The sequence below is a fragment of the Erpetoichthys calabaricus genome, chromosome 4 (assembly GCF_900747795.2).
Source record: "Erpetoichthys calabaricus chromosome 4, fErpCal1.3, whole genome shotgun sequence".
In the NCBI taxonomy this organism is placed as follows: Eukaryota; Metazoa; Chordata; class Cladistia; order Polypteriformes; family Polypteridae; genus Erpetoichthys; species Erpetoichthys calabaricus.
The window spans coordinates 192,469,267-192,493,695 of NC_041397.2; the positions used below are offsets into that span (position 1 = coordinate 192,469,267).

At 37.9% G+C, this 24,429-nt stretch overlaps 1 protein-coding gene across 2 annotated transcripts; it reads right to left on the bottom strand.

Annotated features, from left to right (window-relative positions):
• Positions 1-2,047: 2,047 nt before the first annotated feature.
• nxpe3 (neurexophilin and PC-esterase domain family, member 3) lies at positions 2,048-22,557 on the bottom strand. 2 transcript variants are annotated; one of them, XM_051926279.1, is made up of 5 exons: positions 22,376-22,557; positions 14,203-14,933; positions 13,959-14,032; positions 7,114-7,329; positions 2,048-6,286 (listed from the first exon to the last, which is right to left on the bottom strand). In XM_051926279.1, exons 1-5 carry the CDS (start codon positions 22,466-22,468, stop codon positions 5,733-5,735), a joined length of 1,668 nt encoding a protein of 555 aa, XP_051782239.1. In that variant the 5' UTR covers positions 22,469-22,557; the 3' UTR covers positions 2,048-5,732. The 2 variants fall into 2 exon arrangements, with proteins under 2 accessions (XP_051782239.1, XP_028655945.1); XM_028800112.2 differs by having other exon boundaries at positions 14,203-14,969.
• Between the last annotated feature and the right edge of the window lie 1,872 nt (positions 22,558-24,429).

Sequence of the window (24,429 nt, forward strand, 5' to 3'; positions counted from 1 at the left end):
TCCGGCCCTTCTGCTGACACTCAGGGATATTTCCTGATTTTCAATTAATGTGTCTCGCATATCCATTCCTCCCATGGAAGTTACATCGCTAAGGACGGCCTGCTTTATGGTTTTTGACAATAGGATGATATCTGGTGAAAGGTCTGTTATGACAACTTCCTTGAGGAATCTGGGCTGTCTCTTGAGATTTGCCTGCATCTCCCAGTCACCTGCTGTACCTCCTGACTCTTTAACCACCTTCTTACCATACCTGAGGCAATGGTTAAAGTGGAGCCACTGAATATATGTTTAATTTTTTCCTCCTTACTTTCTCCACTGACAAAGCCAGCTGGCACAGCACATGGTCATGACACCACCTGAACTTCCTGTTCGATAGGCTTGCTTGGCAGGATGAATGGATATACTCATAGCTGGTAAATCTCCTGTGTAGCCCAAGCAATCAGTCAGTCGCTGCGTGTAGAAAATGATCAGTTTAGGTAGAACAAAATGAATGGAAGACACGAGAAACTTAATTCATTGAGCCTCCATCATCCAGCTGACCTCCTTTTTCATGGCTACAGCTCTAACTTGCCTATCCTCTTCTTCCATAATCTGCATCTTCCTCTGAACCATGCTCCATCACTCTTTCTGCCTTGTGTTGTTCCAGCTTGACCTGGAAATACAGCCCAGATCAAACTTACGTATGTTCACCATCACTTTAATGGCAGCATGCTTCAATCATGCCACTGCTTTCTCAAAGATCTGTTGGCAGAGCACTTGAAGGCTGTTCAGACATGAATATCTACTTGGTGAACCCTGACATTTTCTCACAACATCACTACCTGTGTGATTTTGTGGCTCTGTATTCTTTCATGACCCAGTCTGACAGCAGCTACAGTTTATTCCACTTGTTGTATAATTTAATAGGACAAAATCTTTTGTGGACAATCAACCCCTAAAGAATATGTTACTTTTCCTCTCCAGCACTTCTACTGTGATAAGGGGTACCCCTAAACCAACAGAGGGCATAGAAGTCTGGGGAGTACACTGTGTTGGTAGCTCCAGGGTTTAGCCAATCTGCCAGACCACTCTTACCCAGCAGTGTCCACTATTGTGTGTATGTTTGGTTGAGCATCTCCTTCACACTCCTGCTATTATTAGGCACGGTTCTGAATCATTTCTCCAAGTTTTACACTGACTTCTCTCTTAAAGTAGAAATTGTCTCTCCTCCAGTCTGTGCCATATTTAGCACCTTAAATTTACATTACATCAAGTACATTTATTTTTATGTATTCTCACATACTATGCAAAAGTTTTCATTTTCTTTTTGATTTTGTAAATCATTACCCCAACTGCCATATATTGTATGCTCGCACATTGAAACAAATATTCTGTTTGTATACAGACTGGTAGCAGTAGCAGAGCAGAAACTGAAAATCCACATGAAAATGGGAAAAAAGCTATCACTTAAATTTATAAATAATATGTGAAACAAGCCGTTATATTCAAATAGAAAAGCCACCCAGAACTGCACATACAGATCTTTCTATCCTGCCACCTTTTACAGGCACAAAAGAACAGATTTGTCTCAGAATTTTTTAAAATTCCCTGTCTTGCAGCTTGTATCTTAAGGGCGTCTAAATCATCTTAACTATAAAAAAAACTGTTAAGTCTGACTTGCTGGGTGAAAGAGGCTCATTCAAAGCACATCTCTATACAGACATCTTGCTCTGAGGCCACGTTTAAATTGTGGATATGTAAGGGCTATGTACAGATCTCTATCCAACTTTCTGGCTTCAAGCTCCTATTTGATGCTACAGTTTACAAATGATATTCTATAGTACCATAAAGTTCAGTATAATATAAAATTTCAAAATTAACTTTCAGGAGGAAACTGCTTCACATCATATTCTACAACTGACAGTATAACAGGTCATAACTAAAATATTTATGCCTGATGCTTTTCCATTCATAAGTGGTCAATCAGAAAGCATGGACCACTCAGACCTACAAACTAAATTAATAAACATACTTTGGCATCAGTTTCTCAGTGCAAAATACAATTACGTTATTAATTTGAGTGCAAAGGGTTTAACCCTCATTTTATTTAATTTTCTCCAAATCTCATTATCAGCTAGTATAATATAAACACCTAATTTTTAGTTACAACATAAAAACATGTGCTACTTTCCTTTAGAGCAAAAATAAGATAATAACAAAACAAACTAAACACTTAAGCGTTTAAACAAGGATTGGAACATTAGCAAAAATGTAAAAAGTAAATGCTACTTTAATTTACACTTTAAGTTTTTACACATATACAAACCTAAATTTGGTTTATCATGCAATTGTTTTTGGCAACAAAAATATTAGCGTTAATAATTTAGAAACACTGAACATGTTAACACAGAACCAGAAGAGACAATAATCAAATAATGTACAATTTACATTGCTTGCATTTGAACATAAACATTGAATACAGGAGTCAAAGCAGTGCTGTTTGTACATATTTGAATTCCTGTTTTGTAATTTTCTTAAATTTTTGTTTCCTGAGCATCTAAATTACTCAGTGTGTGTATATAAGGCATGTGCTGAATTCACAGTGCATTATAAAACTACCTCAGAATCAACTGACATATTTGGGGCTTTATTACAAAGAAAATGCATCTATGGCAAAAGTAACTTTTACCTTCATTATTTTAAATCTCCTTTATTTGTTGATGGTCATGATGGTATCACACCAACGTGGACTTTTCAGGCCACCCTATACCCAGCAAGGCCTTTGTGAATTCGTAGATTTTCCCAGGTCAGTTGAGACACAGACCCTATGTCCTGGGTCTGCCCCTAGGTTTCCTCCAAGTAGGACATGTCTGGTACACTCTACTGTAAGAGAAGGGTGCCCACGGCCATCTAAACCATCCTATAGGCTCCCTTAGTATGTGACATGCAGTGCTGCTACAATAAGCTTCCCCAGATTGCCAAGCTCTTTACCCAGTCACACAAACCTGCACAGGAGCCACAATTTAGTCACTTGTACTCACTGTTCGATTAAACAAGTTTACTACTGGAAAGTTTAGTCTAGGATCTAGCATATTCCCTATTCTGAAGATACCAGAAAGTTCATTAATCAAAAGACTTTTTTTCCAAGAAAGCCAAAATTCTGCTAGTGTGTAAAACATCCTTAAAAAACCTGGAAAACAAAATATTGAAACCGCTGACCATGTGTAATAATATTTCGACAGTAATGGTAATACATGCATTACTAACAGCTTTTTGTTATTTTTGTGTTTTATATTATTCCATTTTGATGTACTAATTTTTAAAATAAATTCAAAAAGTTGACAAAAAATATACTTCTCTGAAAATGAGCAATATATATTATATTTTCTTTGACACTATAAGCACCGCACTACTTGAACACATACACAGACTAAAAATGACCACATTTTTATGTGAATTGCTATGATACCCTTTAATTACCGGTATATGTTTTTACCATTTTTTATTAAATATTTTCCTTCTAATTTTTTCATATTTTTAGGTTTGGAACCTGGACATTTTTCAGTACACATTGCACTAATTAGTCAAATGAAAAGGAAAAATACATGTTCCAAAATTTTAAATATCATTTCCAAAAGTCTTTTACTTTGTTTTCACTGTTTTATAGATAACAAATATACTGACTAACATGCTGTCATGCTTCAATAATCTTTCTTTCAATATAAAAATAAACATATTTTTACAAAATAAAAAAATATACTTAGAAACAACACCAAATTGATTTTAAGCCCAACTGCTTTTAAAGTAGAAGTGACAGTGCCTGGAAATTTAGTGACATCACAAACTTAAAGCATGACTTGCTGAAAAGCTGAATGTGTTAGGAAGAAAACTATGAAAAATTACAGAAATGAGGAAAAAATAGTTATCGCTGACAAATAAAAAATTGTACAATAAATACAATGATGCAATAAACGCAGCATGTAATGCAATGGAGGGTCGAGAGAGGCAATGTCTTACACCTTGAATTGAGTTACGAAGCATTACAGATGCCTTCCAGAAAGAACCAATTCCAAAAAAAAAAGTTTTTAAATTCCTGGGGAAAATAGCATTTTTTATGCCTTTAAGGTATAGACCCAGTGTGTAAATACATACAATATTTCCACTGAAATAATATTCATTAATAATAACTGTGTTGTGTTCTACCTGTATCTTACTAAACATTGTGCAATCAAGACTGCAGTACTTTAGAATAAAGGACAAATCAGAGACTTCTTGATTTTGAAAAAATGAAGCTGGCCTTTATCTAATACTGTACATTATTATGACAATGAAGTATTATTTAAATATACAGTAATCCCTCGCTATATCGCGCTTCGCCTTTCGCGGCTTCACTCCATCGCGGATTTTATATGTAAGCATATTTAAATATATATCGCGGATTTTTCGCTGCTTCGCGGGTTTCTGCGGACAATGGGTCTTTTAATTTCTGGTACATGCTTCCTCAGTTGGTTTGCCCAGTTGATTTCATACAAGGGACGCTATTGGCAGATGGCTGAGAAGCTACCCAACTTACTTTTCTTTCTCTCTCTCTTGTGCTGACTATCTGTGATCCTGACGTAGGGGGTGTGAGCAGGGGGGCTGTTCGCACACCTAGACGATACGGACGCTTGTCTAAAAATGCTGAAAGATTATCTTCACGTTGCTACCTTCTGTGTGCAGCTTTTAACTATGCTGCACGGTGCTTCGCATACTTAAAAGCTCAAAGGGCACGTATTGATTTTTTTTATCTGTCTCTCTCTATCTCTCTGTAACTCTCTCTCTCTCTGCTCCTGACGGAGGGTGTGTGAGCTGCCGCCTTCAACAGCTTTGTGCCGTGGTGCTTCACATACTTACAAGCCAAACAGCCCTATTGAATTGTTTGCTCCTTTGAAGAGGAAGATATGTTTGCATTCTTTTAATTGTGAGACGGAACTGTCATCTCTGTCTTGTCATGGAGCACAGTTTAAACTTTTGAAAAAGAGACAAATGTTTGTTTGCAGTGTTTGAATAACGTTCCTGTCTCTCTACAACCTCCTGTGTTTCTGCGCAAATCTGTGACCCAAACATGACAATATAAAAATAACCATATAAACATATGGTTTCTACTTCGCGGATTTTCTTATTTCGTGGGTGGCTCTGGAACGCAACCCCCACGATGGAGGAGGGATTACTGTAATTCTACAATACAATATGTTCACTTTAAACCTCTGACAAGTAATGCTGAAGACAGCTTACTGTATTTTCTTTATCACCCTTTTTTCAGTATGTTTCCGCCTTTACAAAAAAAGATTGTAATGACTATAACTGGAATATTTGGGCAATCACGCCATGAGGCAGACGGCTTTTGAAATTGCAGCCTTCCTAATTTTTTTTTAAAAGTGCCATTTTTTTTTATGGAGTACAATAATCAGAGAAAAAACAGAGCCTTGACAGTTATTTTTGCACAGATCATCCTGGGCAATTAACTTAAAGAAGAAGCAGCACAATCTTTTGCTGTGATGCGACAACCCAAGAGTCCATTAAATACCGAATGCCTGAGTAAAGCAGTAGTATGCTGTAGTAAACTGTGTGCAATGAGCAACAAACACATTTCACATCACTTTCTTACCCACAACTCCTGAGCCAGAAAAAAAGGCAAACATCCTGATCTGTTTACTTTATCAAAATTTGAACCTTTGAATTGCATTATTAAGTTATATTTGGAGACAACCAACCTAATTTGGGCTGTCAGGACAGATGTGGGATAGAAACATATCAATCTGATTTTTCACAATAATTAATGGTGGATGCAGAGCATGGGGAAGAGAATGAGCCAATGTCATTTCCCACGCATCCACTAGAACAACATCAAGCCCCTGAAACATACGTCTTAAAAGGATGTCGAGCTGCAGTGAGAACCAGTCGCTGTTATAAAGGCTAACCTCTGGATCGAGTGCTTGCAAGTTTGCTGTTTTGATAACAATTAATGTATCCGGACTGCGATCCAGCAGTCTCAGTACTGCCCGCCGGATATTGCGCAGTCTTCTGATGTAAACTTCCACAGGGAAGGTGCTAAAATGGGACCAGATGGTAATGGCAACGACAGTGTTTTTGCCCCCCTTGATGCCTTCCAGCTCATTTGCAATGTAGCGCAGCTCACTTGCTGCTACAGTGGAAAATCGAATAGGTGGTCCATGGCATCTATATTTCAGCATAATATTATGCTCACTATCCACTGCAAGAAAGGGTCCCACTTGCCTGGGATTTCCAAGATTGAACTCTTTGAGGTCTGAAAATACAAAGAAAACAGAAAATTAGACCCACCAGCCCACCGCAGCTGAGGGCATATAATGAGTAATAAAAAAATCAATGAAATATAACATTTATGCTATTAACTTCAACATGATGCAGTTTCCTGGATAAAGAACTGATTTTTTTACACTTTCTTTATTTTTAAAAATGGCATGGAGACAGAAAGATTAATTAAAAAATACATGCGTCACCAACTGAGGTGTATTTTTCTGTTCTTAGTTTATTTGTTGTTTATTTTGCTAATGCAGATAGGTATGATGTTTGCATTGAATGGTGGCAAAGAAATAAACATAAGCTCTTTAGTTAACAAAAACATTTATTAGGGAACAATTTAACTTGTTCCTGCAGTTTGCTGCCATTTCTCTTTATTGAGGCATTATTGTTCTAGTAGGAAAGACAGCACTTTTTATCTCTAATGTGTGAATAATCATACTAATTTTAAAGTAAACACTTTTCCAGTAAACAATGTCTCTTTTTACTCATTATCAATAAACATTTTAATTTAGTGCTTTTCCTCTTTTCTGGTTTATGTTTGTCTGTAATTCACTTACCCTATAAATGACACAACCACAAACACTCTATATGGATATGAGCTACTCATTAAGTGTCATACTTTGAAAGGTAACAATTTTTTTCATGTGAATCAGGCATTTTTGAATTTTATTTGGAAATGTTACCACTTTGGTTTTAGACATAACAGTCTTTTCTCTTTTGCAATTTTATACAGACCTCTCTGATTGGACTATAATCTTAAAAAATTTGTCCACACAGCACTAAATACCTTACCGTATGGAAGTTACGTACCCGGAACAAAAGCATTTAAATATTCAAACCACTGGCGAACCGTAGAGTCCCCAAACAAGTAGATGACTTTTCCTTTTAGGCACTTTGTAATAGACGAGGTGTCATTAAAACGCTTTAAAATTTGTGCTGCTGACATCCACATATCTTGGAAATAGAAGCCGGAAGGAGAATACTTTGCAGTCTCGGCATGTATACTCTTAACAGGTTCTGGCAGATCTGCAGAAAATTACAACAGATAAAAATAATTTAGTTGTGCATCACAACATAAATGTCAGGAATCCTCAACCATTTTCAGTCAGTGTTTTTAGAGAAAACAGATGTACTGTACATGTTTCTTTCCTTTGCAATGGGTCTCTGTTTTTGGTGGAGAATTGTTGAACAGACAAATCTTTAAAGTCTCTTTGCATTCTTTGTTAATTTTTTGTCAGGACTGCATGTTTGGACTGCATTCCATCAAAATTTCACACTCTATCATGCATCCCAATTTTGCTGATAAATCTATTCACATAAGCTTGTGTGTGCACATTTACTTAAAGCTTACGTGTATACTCTCACATTTTCTGGAACAAAAGCTTTTCAGTAATGTGTTCAAAATATGTGGTGCACCAATTCATGTGTCAGTTTTGCAATCACATCTGTTCTTACACTTTGTCATGATATTCTAAGTGTTTCTTCCGTGGCTTTAGTTTCTTTTTAATCACCTATTTTATTCTCCCTTTTCATATTTCTTTATTTTCTGTTATTAAATATAGTATATTTTTTGTTTGTATATTATTTGTTAGTGAACATTGTTTTGTTGATTAATTATTTTGTAGTATTGCATTATGTTGATTATGCATTTATTAGTTCTTCATCTTATGTTTCTTGTAAACTGCCTGTTGAACCTGTGGGGGCTGGGCCACCTAATTCTGCAACTGAAGGGCCATTTTCAGGCTTCATAATCAGCTAAGAAGCTTCTGTACTTCATTGAGGAATAACTTTAATCATTATTAGAAATTATCATAGTATTCATTAATGATAATAATCCAAGTAAATGTGGTGCATCTTTATTTTTGTTGATTAATCTTTGGAAAACACCTCGAGTTGCATGTAAATTTATGATAAGGTGCTATATAGTTTATTATTATTATTATTATTACTATTATGTTGATCATCTTCAATCTTTGGTTCTCTTTGCTCCTTTAAATTTTGTTTTTGGTTTTTGATTTTCTGGCTTTGGACTCATTTTTTGGCATCTTTCAATATTTTGCTGTTTTTGTGAAAATCTACTGTTAATAAACTTTCTAGTTATTAATAAATCCTGTTATGTTCTCTGAGTCAGGGGTTTTACAGATTCCCTCTCCCTTAAACGTTTATAGGTGTTGCTCCTTTTGGCCTGTGGTTTCAAAGCCTGCTTCTTAAGTAATAATTACTTTGTTTTTGAGTCTTATGTAAACTTTGAAAGCTACTTTTTTAAGTGAAATCTGTTATTGAATGCTGTGGAACTCTACAACAAAACACTTGAACATGACTTTAAGATACTTTGAAAAGATTTGTGGACAAAACAGAAATCTTTAATGTATAGTATACTATCAAGCAAGATAGATCAAGAAAACCTAAACTTAGCCTGTGTTGCTGTATGCAGCAAGAGTCCATTTATAATCATTTACCCACTGGTATTTCAAATATCTTTTAAAATCTGTTCATGTCTATTTATGCAACCAGTTGAAGATCTAAATAAATAAAGGTTTTCTGTAAAACCTTTATATGGGAGGTTCTTGTGGTGACCAAAATTGGTTTGCCTATGGCATCGCTCTAAAGAATCACTGTATCACCTTTATTTTTAAGAATCTAAAGTTAGATATCTTTCTCATTGACCACCTGAGCATTGACATTTCCCAGTAGGCAGTACCCTTACAAACAGTCAACCCACTGTCTCTAAAAAGGCAGAGGATCTTGAAAAGATATTAAACAAATAATCAAAAGCAGCAGCAAATTTTTCCTTTTTGCCTCTCAAATTTGCATCGAAGCAACCTTTTCTTCCACTGATGCAAACTTCAACTCCTGTCACACGCTCTGGCTAAATCCCCACCACAGACGTTAATTTGAAGTTAACTTTAGTCAGTCTTCAATGTAGCGTTGATTGAAGCACATGGTGCTCCACCAGTTGGTGTAAATAAAGAACGTTCCCTTTGGAGTTAATTTGTAATGATGACTCAAGACTCTTCTTCATCTACTCAGTATTTTCCACAGCGACTCCCCTTTCTAACCCATCCAGTAAGCAATTTTTGCCCAGCAAACGCTGTCAAGCCACAGACATAGAGTGGGGATGCAGGTGGGCAAAAAGCAGTTACATGGAAACATATTTCAGATAACATGGTTCTTAACTGAAAATAGTTGGACGATGTTGATCATTTAAGAAAAGCAACTGTTAAGCTGCCTGAGGTATCTACAGTAGTCCTTTAAGGACTACAGGGAATCCATGGACCATCAAAAAGAGTTTTACCCAGATGCCCTATCCTGTGCCCTGAAGGTTTTTAGTGATAAAATTGAAATCCATAAATGTCCTGTCAGAAATGTTGATCCCAGTTGAACTATTTAAGGAACAGAAAAAAATGATGAAATGTTGACTATGTTTTGTTCATTCCTGAATGAAAAATCAATATAGTAGCACAACTCTTTCACCCTATTCTGTCCAGAAAACATAATCCAACCCTTATCAGACATTCTGATATGTCCGGAGAAGTGTCTGCATTAATGTTAGCATTTTACATCCAAGGCTTCAATACATCTCAGCAACCTCATAAAACATGACATGTTCAGTGTCACACATTGTGGCTTTGAACTGACATAGATGAAAACAATGGACATTCCTGTCTTTTTTTTTTTTTTTAGTAAAGAGCACTTTTCTTCACTACATTGGAGATGCCACACATTAACAAAGGAACTGCAAACATGCACTTAACTTAGAAGCAGTGTCTGCACATACACACTCAGACACATGAGCCGCCTTCTTGAGAATGAAATAAATAACCACCATCAAAGAGGAATTGCTCAGGAATAGTCACAGATAGGGCAACTGAATTTAAACAAGTGCAAAATTTCTGAGCAATAATAACTGATAATAGACTGGTTGGTGGAACAAACTGCCCACCTTCATCCGTTCTGCATAGTCCTTCACCTTTTAAAGAAATTTTTCTGAAGACTCTCCTCTTCAGTGGATACCCACACCCAATACACTTATTAATAGTTTTGATTTGGGATTCTGTAATGGCATAGGCAACAGTGCTACTTCTGCATTGTACTGTAGTGCACTTAGCTGATGGTTTTTACCAATGACGTACAAGTAAGCTTTTAAGTACTGTCTAAATGTTGAGATCAAATATCCAAAATCCCAGGTTTGAACAGGGTAAGTTACCATTCAAAGAGTAGACAATGAAAAATCTGTTGCAGATTTGTATATTAAAGTAATCAATCTCTGCTTTCTTTTGTCATGTAATTACCAGACAATACAAGGTTCAGTGCAGGCAGGTTAACGTTCAACATTTCTTGCAGTGATGACTAGAACAACACTATGTATGCTGAACACTGAATGTCTTGGGTCTTACTAATACATTTTTGATGATTTTAAAATTGCAGAAATGGAATACAATGCTTCCTTGAGAGCATATAATGTTTCAAATAGAGTAATATTGACAGGGGTACGTTTTACACAATGCAACAATTCACCACAAAAAGTTTACAAAGATGTTATTGATTAACTCTTTTTACACGTTCATTGTTTCAGTGATATCCTCCACGCCATCTCCCTTTCGTTAAAGACGCATACAGTGCCACCCCGCTGCCTGCGCTTGGGAAAGGAGATCATAACCTGGTTCTGCTTCAGCCTCACTACAAACCAAAAGTGAGAGTCCTACCTACAACCACACGATCATTCAGGAAGTGGACCCCGGAGGCTGAGAATGCTCTGAGACAATGTTTTGGAACTACAGACTGGGATATCCTGCAGGGATCACATAGTGAGAACATTGAGGAGGTTGTTGACTGCACTACTGACTACATCAACTTCTGTATGGACATTGTAGTTCCAGTAAGAACTGTACGCTGCTATGCTAACAACAAGCCATGGATTACAAGTGACATCAAGGGCCTTTTGAACCAAAAGAAAAGGGCCTTTAAAGAAGGTGATCAGCATGAGCTCAAGCGCGTGCAGAAGGAATTCCGAGTCCAGCTCAGGGCGGCGAAAGAGCAGTACAGGAGAAAGCTAGAGCAGAAGTTGCAGAACAACAGCATGAAGGAAGTGTGGGATGGGATGAAGATCATCACTGGCTGCAGCTCAAAGCGGGGTACCACCATCGAGAGAGACGTGAAGAGAGCAAACCAAATGAACATCTTCTTTAACAGGTTTGACCACCCTAACCCACTCTCACCTCGGAGTACTGCACTCTGTACACATCCTTCTGCTGATACCAACATAGGAGAGACATCCCCACCCACAATTACAGCAGCGCAAGTGAGCAGAGAGCTGAGGAAACTTCGTGCCAGCAAAGCAGCAGGTCCAGATGGAGTATCGCCACGACTGCTGAAGGTCTGTGCATCAGAGCTGGGGGGGTCCTCTACAGCGCATCTTCAACCTGAGCCTGGAACAGGGGAAAGTCCCGAGGCTTTGGAAAACATCTTGCATCACCCCAGTCCCAAAGGTATCACGTCCTGGTGAGCTGAATGACTTCCGGCCTGTCGCTCTAACATCACATGTGATGAAGACCATGGAGCGGCTGCTGCTTCACCACCTGAGGCCACAGGTCCAACACGCCCTCGGCCCTCTGCAGTTCGCATACCAGGAGAAGGTGGCAGCGGAAGATGCCATCATCTATATGCTACATCGATCCCTCTCCCACTTGGACAGAGGCAATGGCGCTGTAAGAATTATGTTTCTAAACTTCTCTAGCGCCTTCAACACCATCCAACCTCTGCTCCTTAGGTACAAGATGACAGAGCTGGGAATAGATTCATACCTGGTGGCATGGATCGTGGACTATCTTACAACAGACCTCAGTATGTGCGTCTCGGGAATTGCAGATCTGACATTGTGGTCAGCAACACAGGAGCGCCGCAGGGGACTGTACTTTCTCCGGTCCTGTTCAGCCTATATACATCAGACTTCCAATATAACTCGGAGTCCTGCCACGTGCAAAAGTTTGCTGACGACACTGCTATCGTGGGCTGCATCAGGAGTGGGCAGGAGGAGGAGTATAGAAACCTCATCAAGGACTTTGTTAAATGGTGCGACTTAAACCACCTACAACTGAACACCAGCAAAACCAAGGAACTGGTGGTGGATTTTAGGAGACCCAGGCCCCTCATGGACCCCGTGATCATCAGAGGTGACTGTGTGCAGAGGGTGCAGACCTATAAATACCTGGGAGTGCAGCTGGACGATAAATTGGACTGGACTGCCAATACTGATTCTCTGTGCAAGAAAGGACAGAGCCGCCTGTACTTCCTTAGAAGACTGGCATCCTTCAACATCTGCAGTAAGATGCTGCAGATGTTCTATCAGATGGTTGTGGCGAGTGCCCTCTTCTACGCAGTGGTGTACTGGGGAGGCAGCATTAAGAAGAAGGATGCCTCACGCCTGGACAAACTGGTGAGGAAGGCAGGCTCTATTGTTGGCATAGAGCTGGACGGTTTGACATCCGTAGCAGAGCAACGGGCACTCAGCAGGCTCCTATCAATTATGGAGAATCCACTACATCCATTAAACAGTGTCATCTCCAGACAGAGGAGCAGTTTCAGCGACAGACTGCTGTCACTGTCCTGCTCCACTGACAGACTGAGAAGATCATTCCTCCCCCAAACTATGCGACTCTTCAATTCCACCAGAGGGGGTAAACGTTGAACATTATTCAAGTTATTGTCTGTTTTTTACCTGCATTTTTTTATTACTCTTTAATTTAATATTTTTTGCTGCTGGAGTATGTGAATTTCCCCCTGGGATTAATAAAGTATGTATGTATGTATGTATGTATGTATGTATGTATGTATGTATGTATGTATGTATGTATGTATCTATCTATCTATCTATCTATCTATCTATCTATCTATCTATCTATCTATCTATCTATCTATCTATCTATCTATCTATCTATCTATCTTTCCTTAGCTGCTTCATCTGCTGTGTTGCCCCTCTGTTGGAGGATATGCTGATAATCTGCATGCACTTCCACCAGTGCCTCTTGTTCTTCTGGTATGAAGGTTGTTCTCTTTGCCGTAAATGCATGTTAGTCCAAGTATATATCTCTGCAGCCCAGAGCTCCAAGTAGGAGGAGCTGTCTCCAGTAGGCAATCCAAGTAGGTGGAGTTGACTCCAATGGGCACCAATATAGACCAGAGCTCTTTTAGATTATGGTTAATATTAGGGCTGTGGGAGTGTTATCTGACTCAAATAATGCCAAGTACTGTCAAGTAAGTTAGCTCCCCTTACCTGGAGCTCCAGATGGATGCTTTGGGCTGCAGAGATGCCAGCCTGTGTTAATCAGGATCAACCTATCTAGGATTGTATTACCCAATTGATATCCTGTGTTCTGGAACCAGCTAATCTGCTGGTGCAAAAGCATGCCATATCAAGACGGAATTCGTTCTGACATTCAGAATTATCTAATCCAACTTTCTGGAACAGACCCTAGGAAGTTGGTGTTCTATTAGAGTGTGTAGGGACCTTAAACTTGTTTTGACTTTTCCATACTGAGACAATGATCAGCTAATACACATTCTGGAAGATATCCTATGGGATAAACTTTAAAGGATGTTAACAAAATGTTGAATACATTTTAGTAAATATGGTGCAGACAAGATTATAGAATTACCTTGTTTTACTGGAACTTTCACTACCACATAGCCGGCACCAGAGGGTGAGATAGGTATTTTGATATTCACATCACTGAAACCAAAGTAAAAATTTTATTTATCAAAAGCACAGCTGTTCATTCATTTATGCTTTAAAACTAAAAATACACTCAAATTAAACATTTATTCATTTTTCTCATACTGAAATTTTTTTTTTGTTTCTTGTTTTCTTTCTAAATTACCAAAATAAAGATAAGCATTTACCTTTGGAAAAACAGGATCTCTTTCCCAACAAGAATGTGCTTCTGATAGCCACCTTTGGCATGGTCAATCCGGGTATCGCAGCTGAGAAGCTTGGGTTTATAGCAGAACCAAGGCTCACCAGTATGTGGGTCACTGTAATTACAAAGAGGCTGGTGCAAAGGAAGGCACAGGTTGCATACTGTGGTCTCTGACAAGTAACCAGAGCGAAAAAGGCTTTTAAAGTAAACACGGTCAGGTCTTTCTTCGCGTAGCCGTTTCAAAACTTGCACAGCTTCACTAGGATGGACCAGAATAATAGAGATGTGAACTTCACCAGGCCACAGCAAAGAGAAATACACAGAGTAGAAACCATTTTGGTGGTCTACCACCTTTCCTGCAGCTCCAGCTTTCAGCTCTGGGCTATGAATGCGAGCTAGCAAGAAGTCACCACCATGCTGCTTTGGATGACCTAGGAAATCATGCATATGGACCAAAACTTCCAGTATGTCACCAATTTGGAACACTGTCTTGGAGTTAATGATAACAAAGAAGCTATGTTTGGGGTCAGAGCTTTGCTGAAAAGGGATCCCTTTGTGAGGTGGTCCAGGCCAAACAAGAGACTCTTGTAGGTAAACTTCTTCAGAAATCTCCTCGGGAGTAAGGTCAGAAGCCAGATAGCCACAGTGTGTCTGGTTAGCGCTGCCCATGTGAGAAACATCCTTTCTAAGGGCTGTTTTAATGTCACTCTGTAGCTGGTTAAGAGCAGAAACAGTTCTGCAGTTGAATTTCTTTTCATTAGAAGAAAAATAAGAATTAGAAATAATAAAACAGGTATACAATAATTATCAAAAACAATAAGACAATGCAGGATAAGAACATGGAGAATATTTACTGCTATCAACTTTTCAGGTTGTGGGAAAGCTTAACAGATACTGACATTTTTAAATGGATAAATAATATGTATCAATAAGACAATTTAAAGCATCTGGGTAGATGCAAAAAATGAGTCAAGGAAGCAGTGTCAGTTGCACTGAAGAACAAATTAAGAAAACAAAAAGAGCTGGTGGATAAGTTGTTAACCAGGCCAAAATTAAAACAGACAGAGATTTGTGTTAAACAAAAGAAAAAGTAAATTGTTGTTTATGAATGATCTTTACTTAGAGAAACAACAACTAAAATTATCTAGAAGGTGATCTAATATAACATATCAACTTTCATATCTAATACCCCACTATATAAAAAAGAAAATCTACAGTATTTATCATAAACTAAAGAAAACACAGAAGGACACATGTTAAGGAGACACAGCGCAATAATCTACAACTAAAAATAACATGCCAAGAAACCATGTAACATCACAGCGACCAGACACATAAAGTGGTGGCAGCCATTAAAACCAGAAATAAAAAATGGCAGCGCACATAAAAAAATAATCTTCCGAAATAACTCTAATTATTACAATGGCACAATCATTAACAGTAAAATTGTAAGTAACTGATAAAACAAAAATGAAATTCACAGTGTTGCTGACACTTTTAGGGCAGGTCTTGGGATAACTTGGGAACTCTTGGGGTTATTCTCTACGAACCATGTCACTTATTTAAAGGGACAGGCCTACTCCAGGCAATTTGTCAGTACTGAAGTGAAACACAGACCAACATGTAATATATTGGGTCTCCCTGCCACTTAGTGAACTATTTTGTATTGAAGACCCAGGAATAACAATCTCCAGGGATCAATGGGTGGGAGGGACTGGTCTTAGACTTCAAGAAGAAGAAGGCAGACAACAAACCTATCTATAACAAAAAAAACAAAATCTGTTGAGAGAGTCAGAAGTATTATATTTCCCTGAATCACCATAACAGATGATGAGTAAAGCCTGGACGTCTTTAAACTCAATGACATTTACACGTGTACAGTGGAGTCCATGAACACGGGGTGTGTAAAATTCTCGTATAGCACCTGCTCAAACCAGAACTGCAAAATTCTATTGGGCAGTGTTTCTTAAACTATAGGTCGTGACTTATGGGCATGCTTGTGATGGGTCGCCATGTGATTATCTAATATGAATTCTGTGGTGAACGATATACTGCCGTCCATTTAGCATACTATTTATTACAATGGTATGCAAAACAACACTGCTGGAGCATCACTGAAAGCTTTCTTTTCTATGGAATGAAAATACAATGAATATTTCAAATGATATCAACACACCCCTCACACCCTATGAATCAAGTAACTGAGGTGACTGACAAGGAAAGGCAGGTATGGAAAGGGGGAAAAAGAAAGGAATGACAGAGACAAGTTTGTAAGGTTTAGTGGACTGTGGCAATAGATTAAAATTTTGAAATGGAAAAAATGGGTACGGCATAAGGATGTGATGATTTTCAGGGAGTTGTGGAGGGTGATTTTACAGAGTGAAGGCACATATACTGCTATGACAGTGTTGTGTTCTAAATGCAGTTTTAATGGAAATGATTGGTGTCTCATTATATGTTAACCATCACAGAATTTGTTGAGTCCAAATTTGTAACAATTTTGTATTAAGTTTTTCACACCCTAGTGAGGATCAATACCTTGTCATAACAGTATTTTAAACTGGTTTGATAAACCTTAATATACTGGTAGTTTGAAAAGCATGTTTGTTGAACCAATGAGAACTGGAAGGACACAAGAAAATATCAAAAGAGTGAGACTGGCTGCAGAGAGGACTGTTCAGTGCTCATGACAGTGTCAGTTGGAAGTATTTAATATTTCAAGTTAGACCATTCATTCACCCGTATAAAATACAAATAGCGCATTCATTTTTTACTAACAATTTAGCTATGCAGCTCAATTCTTTTATTCCGGTTATTGAATTACTAAATGCAAACAAGGATGTTGAACATCTGCAAACTCATTTAGAAGAATGTATTGTTAACTGTGGTGCTCACTTGAAAAGCATAATTTTATATAATATTTTTTAAAGTATAATTGTCAGATTTCACCCTGGGGACAAATAAAGTTCTATCTATCTTTCTATTTATCATATTTTTCATTAATGCTATTTAATCCATTTTTGACCACTTTATTCCTTACCCGGCACAGAGTCAAGTCTATAATGTAAGTGATCATTTATTCCATCCTTCAAAAACCATCATATACTTGCCCAGCACCCATTATGAAGAATGTATTTTTTTTTAGTTTTACTGATGCTTACACTAAGAATTTACACCAGCAGTGATATACTTCAGAAATCTATTCCCTGTTCAAAACACTAATTATTTTTGTTTTATTAATAATATGTTTGCTTCCCACATTAGTAATATTCTTATGAGAAATATTCTTGAATGAAAAAATAACTTTTAACATTTTTTATGGGCGGCACGGTGGTGCAGTAGTAGCGCTGCTGCCTCGCAGTTACGAGACCCAGGTTTGCTTCCCGGGTCCTCCCTGCGTGGAGTTTGCATGTTCTCCCCTTGTCTGTGTAGGTTTCCTCCGGGCGCTCCGGTTTCCTCCCACAATCCAAAGACATGCAGGTTAGGTGGATTGGCGATTCTAAATTGGCCCTAGTGTGTGCTTGGTGTGTGTTTGTGTGTGTCCTGCGGTGGGTTGGCACCCTGCCCGGGATTGGTTCCTGCCTTGTGCCCTGTGTTGGCTGGGATTGGCTCCAGCAGACCCCCGTGACCCTGTGTTCGGATTCAGCGGGTTGGAAAATGGATGGATGGATGGATGGATTATATGGTCATTGTTATTTGTCTACATATGCCTCTGCTGTCATTATAAAAATCATGCTCCTGTTGGGTCCCAGTATGGTACTGACTTTCTTGTTTGAGTCATCAGTTTAAAAATTTTAAGAACCCCTGCTATAGGGGATAGTACAATTGGCCCACAATATTAATGGCATACAGCTCTCCACTGTTGAAGACATATACAGTATGACGCCGGCTATTTAAGAAAACAAACAATTTTAAAGCCTTTAGCCATCCAGCACAGTCATTTTTATCATTCCTGCATTTCAATAAATGGTACAGGGCCTTTAGCTCTCACTCCAATAAAGCTAAGGACAGTTTTTATCCACAATTTGTAAGGCTACTCAGTAGTCACTCATAATGACTGCTGCATTAGTATTTTTTTAATATTCATTGTCTGTTATTGATTGTACTACTATCACAAATCTACAAAAGGTATGTAAGACATCCATTGGATTGTGTACATAAGCCAATCACTTTGATTTTGAACATTTTAAAAAATCTAAACAGGAGAAGAAAACATATTTAAGATATCTCAAAATGAATTTCAGATACCTCAACAGTCAGTCAATTCCAAGATATGTTAAAAGCATTTTAAAATATTTTAGTTACATCTCTGGGTAATTCCTGTATTTTTTTAATTGTATTGATGTTAAAATTATGAGATCCCATACATAATGACAGATTTCACCAAGTTTTTGTCCACTTGTCTGTCAGCTATTGTAGCACAAGCAGTAAAAGATAATTCCCACAAAGAACAACACACACAGAATAGCTGACTTACTCTCATGATTCTGATACTCCTGACTTTACAAACCAGTATTCCTCACTGTAGGAGCTGGACGGGCGGGGAAAAGGGTTGATTTACTACAAGGATGTGAGGACAGGAAAGAAGCCTCTGTGACCAGCTGGTATAAAATAATGGAGGGACCACTGGAAGCTGAAGTTGGTTTGGGATCCGTACCTGGACGGGACACCCATAAGGTGGAAGGTCAGGGGAGAGCAGTAATTCCTGCCTATTGTCTCCCCCTGTAAGCTAAATGGCAGTAACCCTGGATATTGGTACCCTTTTGGACACTTGCAGGGAATGCTGGGAATTGTAGTCTGGTAGTGCAGCCCTTAAGGGGTACTGAGGTGCTGCCAGGGGGTGCTGCAGGGAGTTACACTTCCTATCATTTGGGGCTTCCGTATGACCCAGAGGTGCTTCCAGCAGGCGAAGCCCTGACACCACAAATACTCTGGAGTCTTCCATAAAAAGAACCGCACTACCTTCTCCAGGTGTGTCGGAGCTGGGAGCGGAGATAGGCAAAACTCAACTGGAGGGGTAGCAGTGCAGTGAAGAGAGAGGGAGAGAGAAAGAGACAAAATATAGTATTTATTCATTGTACAAAGTACTTGTTTAATAAAACCCCCTTTGAATTAAACCCAAGACTGTGTCTGTGTGTTCATGCTTGGGGTTTGGGGCTCTGTGGCAGCCCCTAACCTTCATACTCACAAACAAAAAACATTACTTTTTCATTGCCATGTCTATTTAAGCTCTCCCGCTTGTCTGCCAGTTGCTTGGAGTTATAAATATTGAACATGTTTAATATGTATGATTTGCTGTAAATTGGGGAGGTTAACATTAATCATTACATACTTCACGTTACAGGACAATCTGTGAAGATATTATCATATAATAGTTGAAAGGATTAAATTTGGCTCAGATTATGGCTGATTATCCAGTAATGTGCGCCTAGCGTAAGTTGAAACAGCTTTGTGTCTGAGAAAACATTTTAACATTTAATATATAAAAAAGCTCTCTCTAAAATGTAATTTTGACTAGTAAGAATTCCAATATTGTACACCTACAATATAGTATACTGAAGAAAAAAAGATGCCAGTGAAATTTAACTGCTACTGCTAAAATAACCACAAACAAATGAGAATAACATGAAAACAAAGCAGTAAAACAACAAAAACTACAGGAAAACAATCCCAGCTATGAACAATAATAACAGTTGTAATGCAGTCCTCCAGCAACCTGTGTGATGTTCTTACAGCCACCACTGCTAGACATGTCTAGAGTCAATTCATGCACTATTTTCCCATTTCTACATTAGGGACTGATTAAGCTGCTGGGCAAAGGTCAAGAGAAAATGTAGGTCAAGGCAGCACCTGCACACCAGCATTCGTTCCTAAGCAGTTAGAACATCTTCACTAATCTTCATAATTAGTGATATCTTCAATTGCATTTTGACTGATTATGTTTTAGGTATCCTTATTTCAAACACAGTAAAGACATACTGCCTGTCATTCTAAATTTGATTACTCAGGCTTTTCTAAATTTGATATGTTCTTTGAGTTTTGACTGCAAACCAAAGTGACCCATCTTTCTTCTCTGTAATGGTTATAAATTAGTTCCTACAATTCACATCTCGTATAATGAAGTAACACCTGGATGCCTCAAGCTGTGTGTGTAGACTGATACTTTTTCAGTCCCTCAGGAGTGAATTCCTCAGCCAAACTTAAGTATGCTTTATCTTTCCCATTTATTCCCATGAGCACAGTATTACTAAATTCATGTATTTCTGAGCATTCAAAGTACTGTGAAGGCATGCCAGGTGAGGACTAGAGTTGCAGGCAACAGTGGGCTGGGAAGATAAAGTGAATAGTGCCATGGGGCATTAGAGTGCATGCTTATAGGGAGTGTCTTGGATGAAATAACTCCAGAAACACTGAAATTGTTACACAGCAATGAGGGTGAAAGGCAATGCTTTAAAGTTGCCCAGTAAAGTTGCCACCTTACACATGGCCCCATTCTATGTGTTATGTTAGGGAGGCTATAACCTCTTGGAAGACAGCCCTAAGAGTTCCAAAGGGTATTCCCGACTCCAGAAACGATTTTAGTGCTAACCCCAGAAGCAGTTCTTGGTTGGGACATAAGAGCTCTGTCTTGTCAGATTTCCAATTGATTTGGAGTTTAGAAGAAAAAAGATAAAGGTTTGAATGGTGGGAAGCAGGCCAAAGAGTTAATGAGGTACACAAGGTAAGAGAAAGGAACATACTCTGGTGTCTGAAGATAGCCAAATGCATAAGGCATGTTATCGAACAGACATGGGAGTAAAGCTGTATTGATAAGGTCCAGAGGGCCAGCCAGAGTTTTTGTTATCTGTTTTATTATGTTATTTTTTCCTGCTTAAATTTATTTTTCTCCTTATGATTTTATTTTATCAATAAAATAACCTTTTCAGTGTATTTTAGCATTATGGGCATTTATTCTGGATTCAGGAATATCTAGAGTATACCCATCATTTTAGTACATATGTTTATATCCTTTCACACCACTACACCACACCTCAGCATTAATCCATTTATGGTGATCAACTTCATTCATGGTGGCACAGTGGGTAGCGCTGCTGCCTCACAGTTAGGAGACCCGGGTTCACTTCCCGGGTCCTCCCTGCATGGAGTTTGCATGTTGTCTGCGTGGGTTTCCTCCTGCAGTCCAAAGACATGCAGGTTAGGTGTATTGGCAATTCTCAATTGTCCTTGGTGTGTGTGTGCGCACCCTGCCTGGGGTTTGTTTCCTGCCTTGCACTCTGTGTTGGCTGGGATTGGCTCCAGCAGACCCCCGTGACCCTGTAGTTAGGATATAGTGGGTTGGATGATGGATGGATGGTACTTCATTCTAAACTGTAATGTGCTACAAAGTCTATTTTGTAACATTAAGAAGGATTGCAAACACTATTAAGTCCAACAAGTTCATTATTATACATTGTCACACATCAAGCAAGTCAGGAGCATCCACGTGGCCTTATGAAGGTAAGGACACAGGCACCAGCACTGGGAGAAATGCGATCACTAACAGCCTGTCTCCTTCTGTCTGCAGCCCAGAGGACAAAGCCTACTGATGTCACTGCCAGCTTGGCCCTGAAGGTCCTGCCTCTTCCGTCCCAGCAGCTTATTTAAAGAACCATGTTGATAGAAGTCAGTGAACAAGAGAACAAAGAGCCACAAAGAGGAGTGCCACAAAAAAGAATCACTGGACAAGAGGACACTCAATGTCTACAATTAATTCACTTGGAATTTTTGTTTTCTTTTCTCCAATCTTTATCTCATTTTAAATGGGGTACAATCTGGTTCCCAACATTTTATTCTCTTCATCTTGTCCTTTCTCAGTACAACACAAAAAATTATTGCTTTTCATTTTCCTGAAATACAGAATAATAAAAATACTGTATAAAAAGTACAAACTGCAGTTAAGCTTTTTTTCCGGTCATTTATCCAATTGTGGCTGCACTCGGGTCCTAATCTGGATCCTGAGTTGGTTCGTCGTGTGGTGGGTGCAGCAATGCACTGTATCAGTGCATGCTCGTAACCTCTATCCAATTTATGATATATATTGTTGTATCATACCAACTTAATTATACATAAGACGGTGCAAAAGTTTACAAATTAATTTACTCACTTGCATAACTTACCTCTAAGTTGTGGATATTTCTAAGCAAGAACAATAGACCAAAAAGTGCTATAAAGACAAAGAAAGGCAGGTATTTGGAAAGATTACTCCACATGGTAATTTGTGATCTCCCCTTCAGCCATCTTCATCTTCACAGATCCAGAATCGCTATATTTTTAGTTAAGATTGCTAATAATCATGTGCACATCCTAAAACAAAAAGAAACACATGGTTTATGAATCCAAGAGTGAAACATGTAACAATACAAGCAACATGTACTTATATTTTTATAGGCCTTCCTCTTTTTGGGAATTAGACATTTACCCCTACAAATGTATCTGGTAACTGTGGTTTCCTCTCACATTATGATTAGTTACCTGGTAACTCTAAATTGGCCTCCAGTGAATAGGTAAGTGTAATTATGTGAGTGTGTGTGCTGCCCAGTCCAATGTTTATTTCAGCCCAATTATTATAGGACTAGCAAAATACCCGCGCTTCGCAGCGGAGAAGTACTGTGTTAAAGAGGTTATGTAAACATATATATACATAAACATATATACATATATACATATATATATATATATATATATATATATATATATACACACATGCAGACACATATATATACATATACATATTTGTATATCTACATATATATACACATATATACATATATATACATATACATATTTGTATATGTACATACATACACATATATACATATATATACATATACATATTTGTATATCTACATACATACACATATATACATATATATACATATACATATACATATTTGTATATCTACATACATACACATATATACATATATATACATATACATATTTGTATATCTACATACATACACATATATCTATATATATATCTATATATATATATATATCTATATATATATATCTATATATATATATATATATATATATATATATATATATATATATATAGCTGATTACCCAGTGGATTCGCTCAGTGAGTGCAAGAGAAAAAAATAAAATGTATGTATAAAATAAGTTTAATTGCCAAATTTATTTTTCCACAAATAAAGAGCACTTACAATAACATAGAAATCAATATAAACAACATTAACATCATTATTATATGAGAATATGAAGTAATATATAAGAAGCACATTGCATATAAATATAAATTATTAAACAGTAAAATGTTCTTCTATAATACGCTACCGTGGCTATTCGTTTGTCTGTCCAGGATTTTAAATCAGCTGTAGCTCGCAAACCGTTTCACCTATTGACTTGAAATTTGGTACACATATACTACGTCACGTCTACTATTCGCTTTCCCACACATATGAACATATATATATATATATATATATATATATATATATATATATATATATATATATATATATATATATATATACACATACATATACACACACATAGACATATATACATATACATACATAGTGCGTTGCAACACGGGCTGTGATTGTTACATGGGAGGGAGAGGACAAATCACAGCTTCCCGCTTTCTAATCGGGCTTGTGATTGCTGCTTTGACGGATGCCCAGATCCCACAGTATTTCCCCTTAGGAGAGGCGTTAGGCAAGTGTAATTGAATAGCGGTGCTGCAAGTTATTACTCTTTTTATGTTTATTTTATTTTATTGTAGAATCAACTCACAGCTGCGCGCACCAGTGCGTGCGTGGCGGATGCGTACGGCTGACGTTTTCATTGTCTACCACCTTCGCTAATCATTCTTGAGGCAGATTGAAGACTTAAGTGCCAGCTTAACTGAAAAATTAAAGAAAACATAATAAGTTTTAAAAAAAATCAGTTTTAACGGGAAAAGATGCCGACGAAAGGAGAGAAGCAGCGGGACGCTAGGGTGAAGAGCTGCTCATTAAGCAGCAAGTGCATCAACCTCTGAGCAAACGAATGGTAAACGTACAGAGAAAGAGGATAAATACTATGAATGGTCATGTCAAGTGTATTCACTCCACGTTATCGTGCAGTGCGCTGTTACTGGTATTTTGATAAAAGAATCTGAATAACATAAAAGAAGCGTATAAATTATTAAACAGTAAAACAT

Excerpts from the sequence above, each read along its gene's own strand:
- nxpe3 (XM_028800112.2), bottom strand. The coding sequence starts at position 22,468 with ATGTGGAGTAATCTTTCCAAATACCTGCCTTTCTTTGTCTTTATAGCA. Across the intron at positions 14,033-14,202 it reads GAGATCCTGTTTTTCCAAAG|TGATGTGAATATCAAAATAC; the intron begins GTAAATGCTTAT and ends CTTTGGTTTCAG. Across the intron at positions 6,287-7,113 it reads TTTAAATGCTTTTGTTCCGG|ACCTCAAAGAGTTCAATCTT; the intron begins GTACGTAACTTC and ends TTGTATTTTCAG.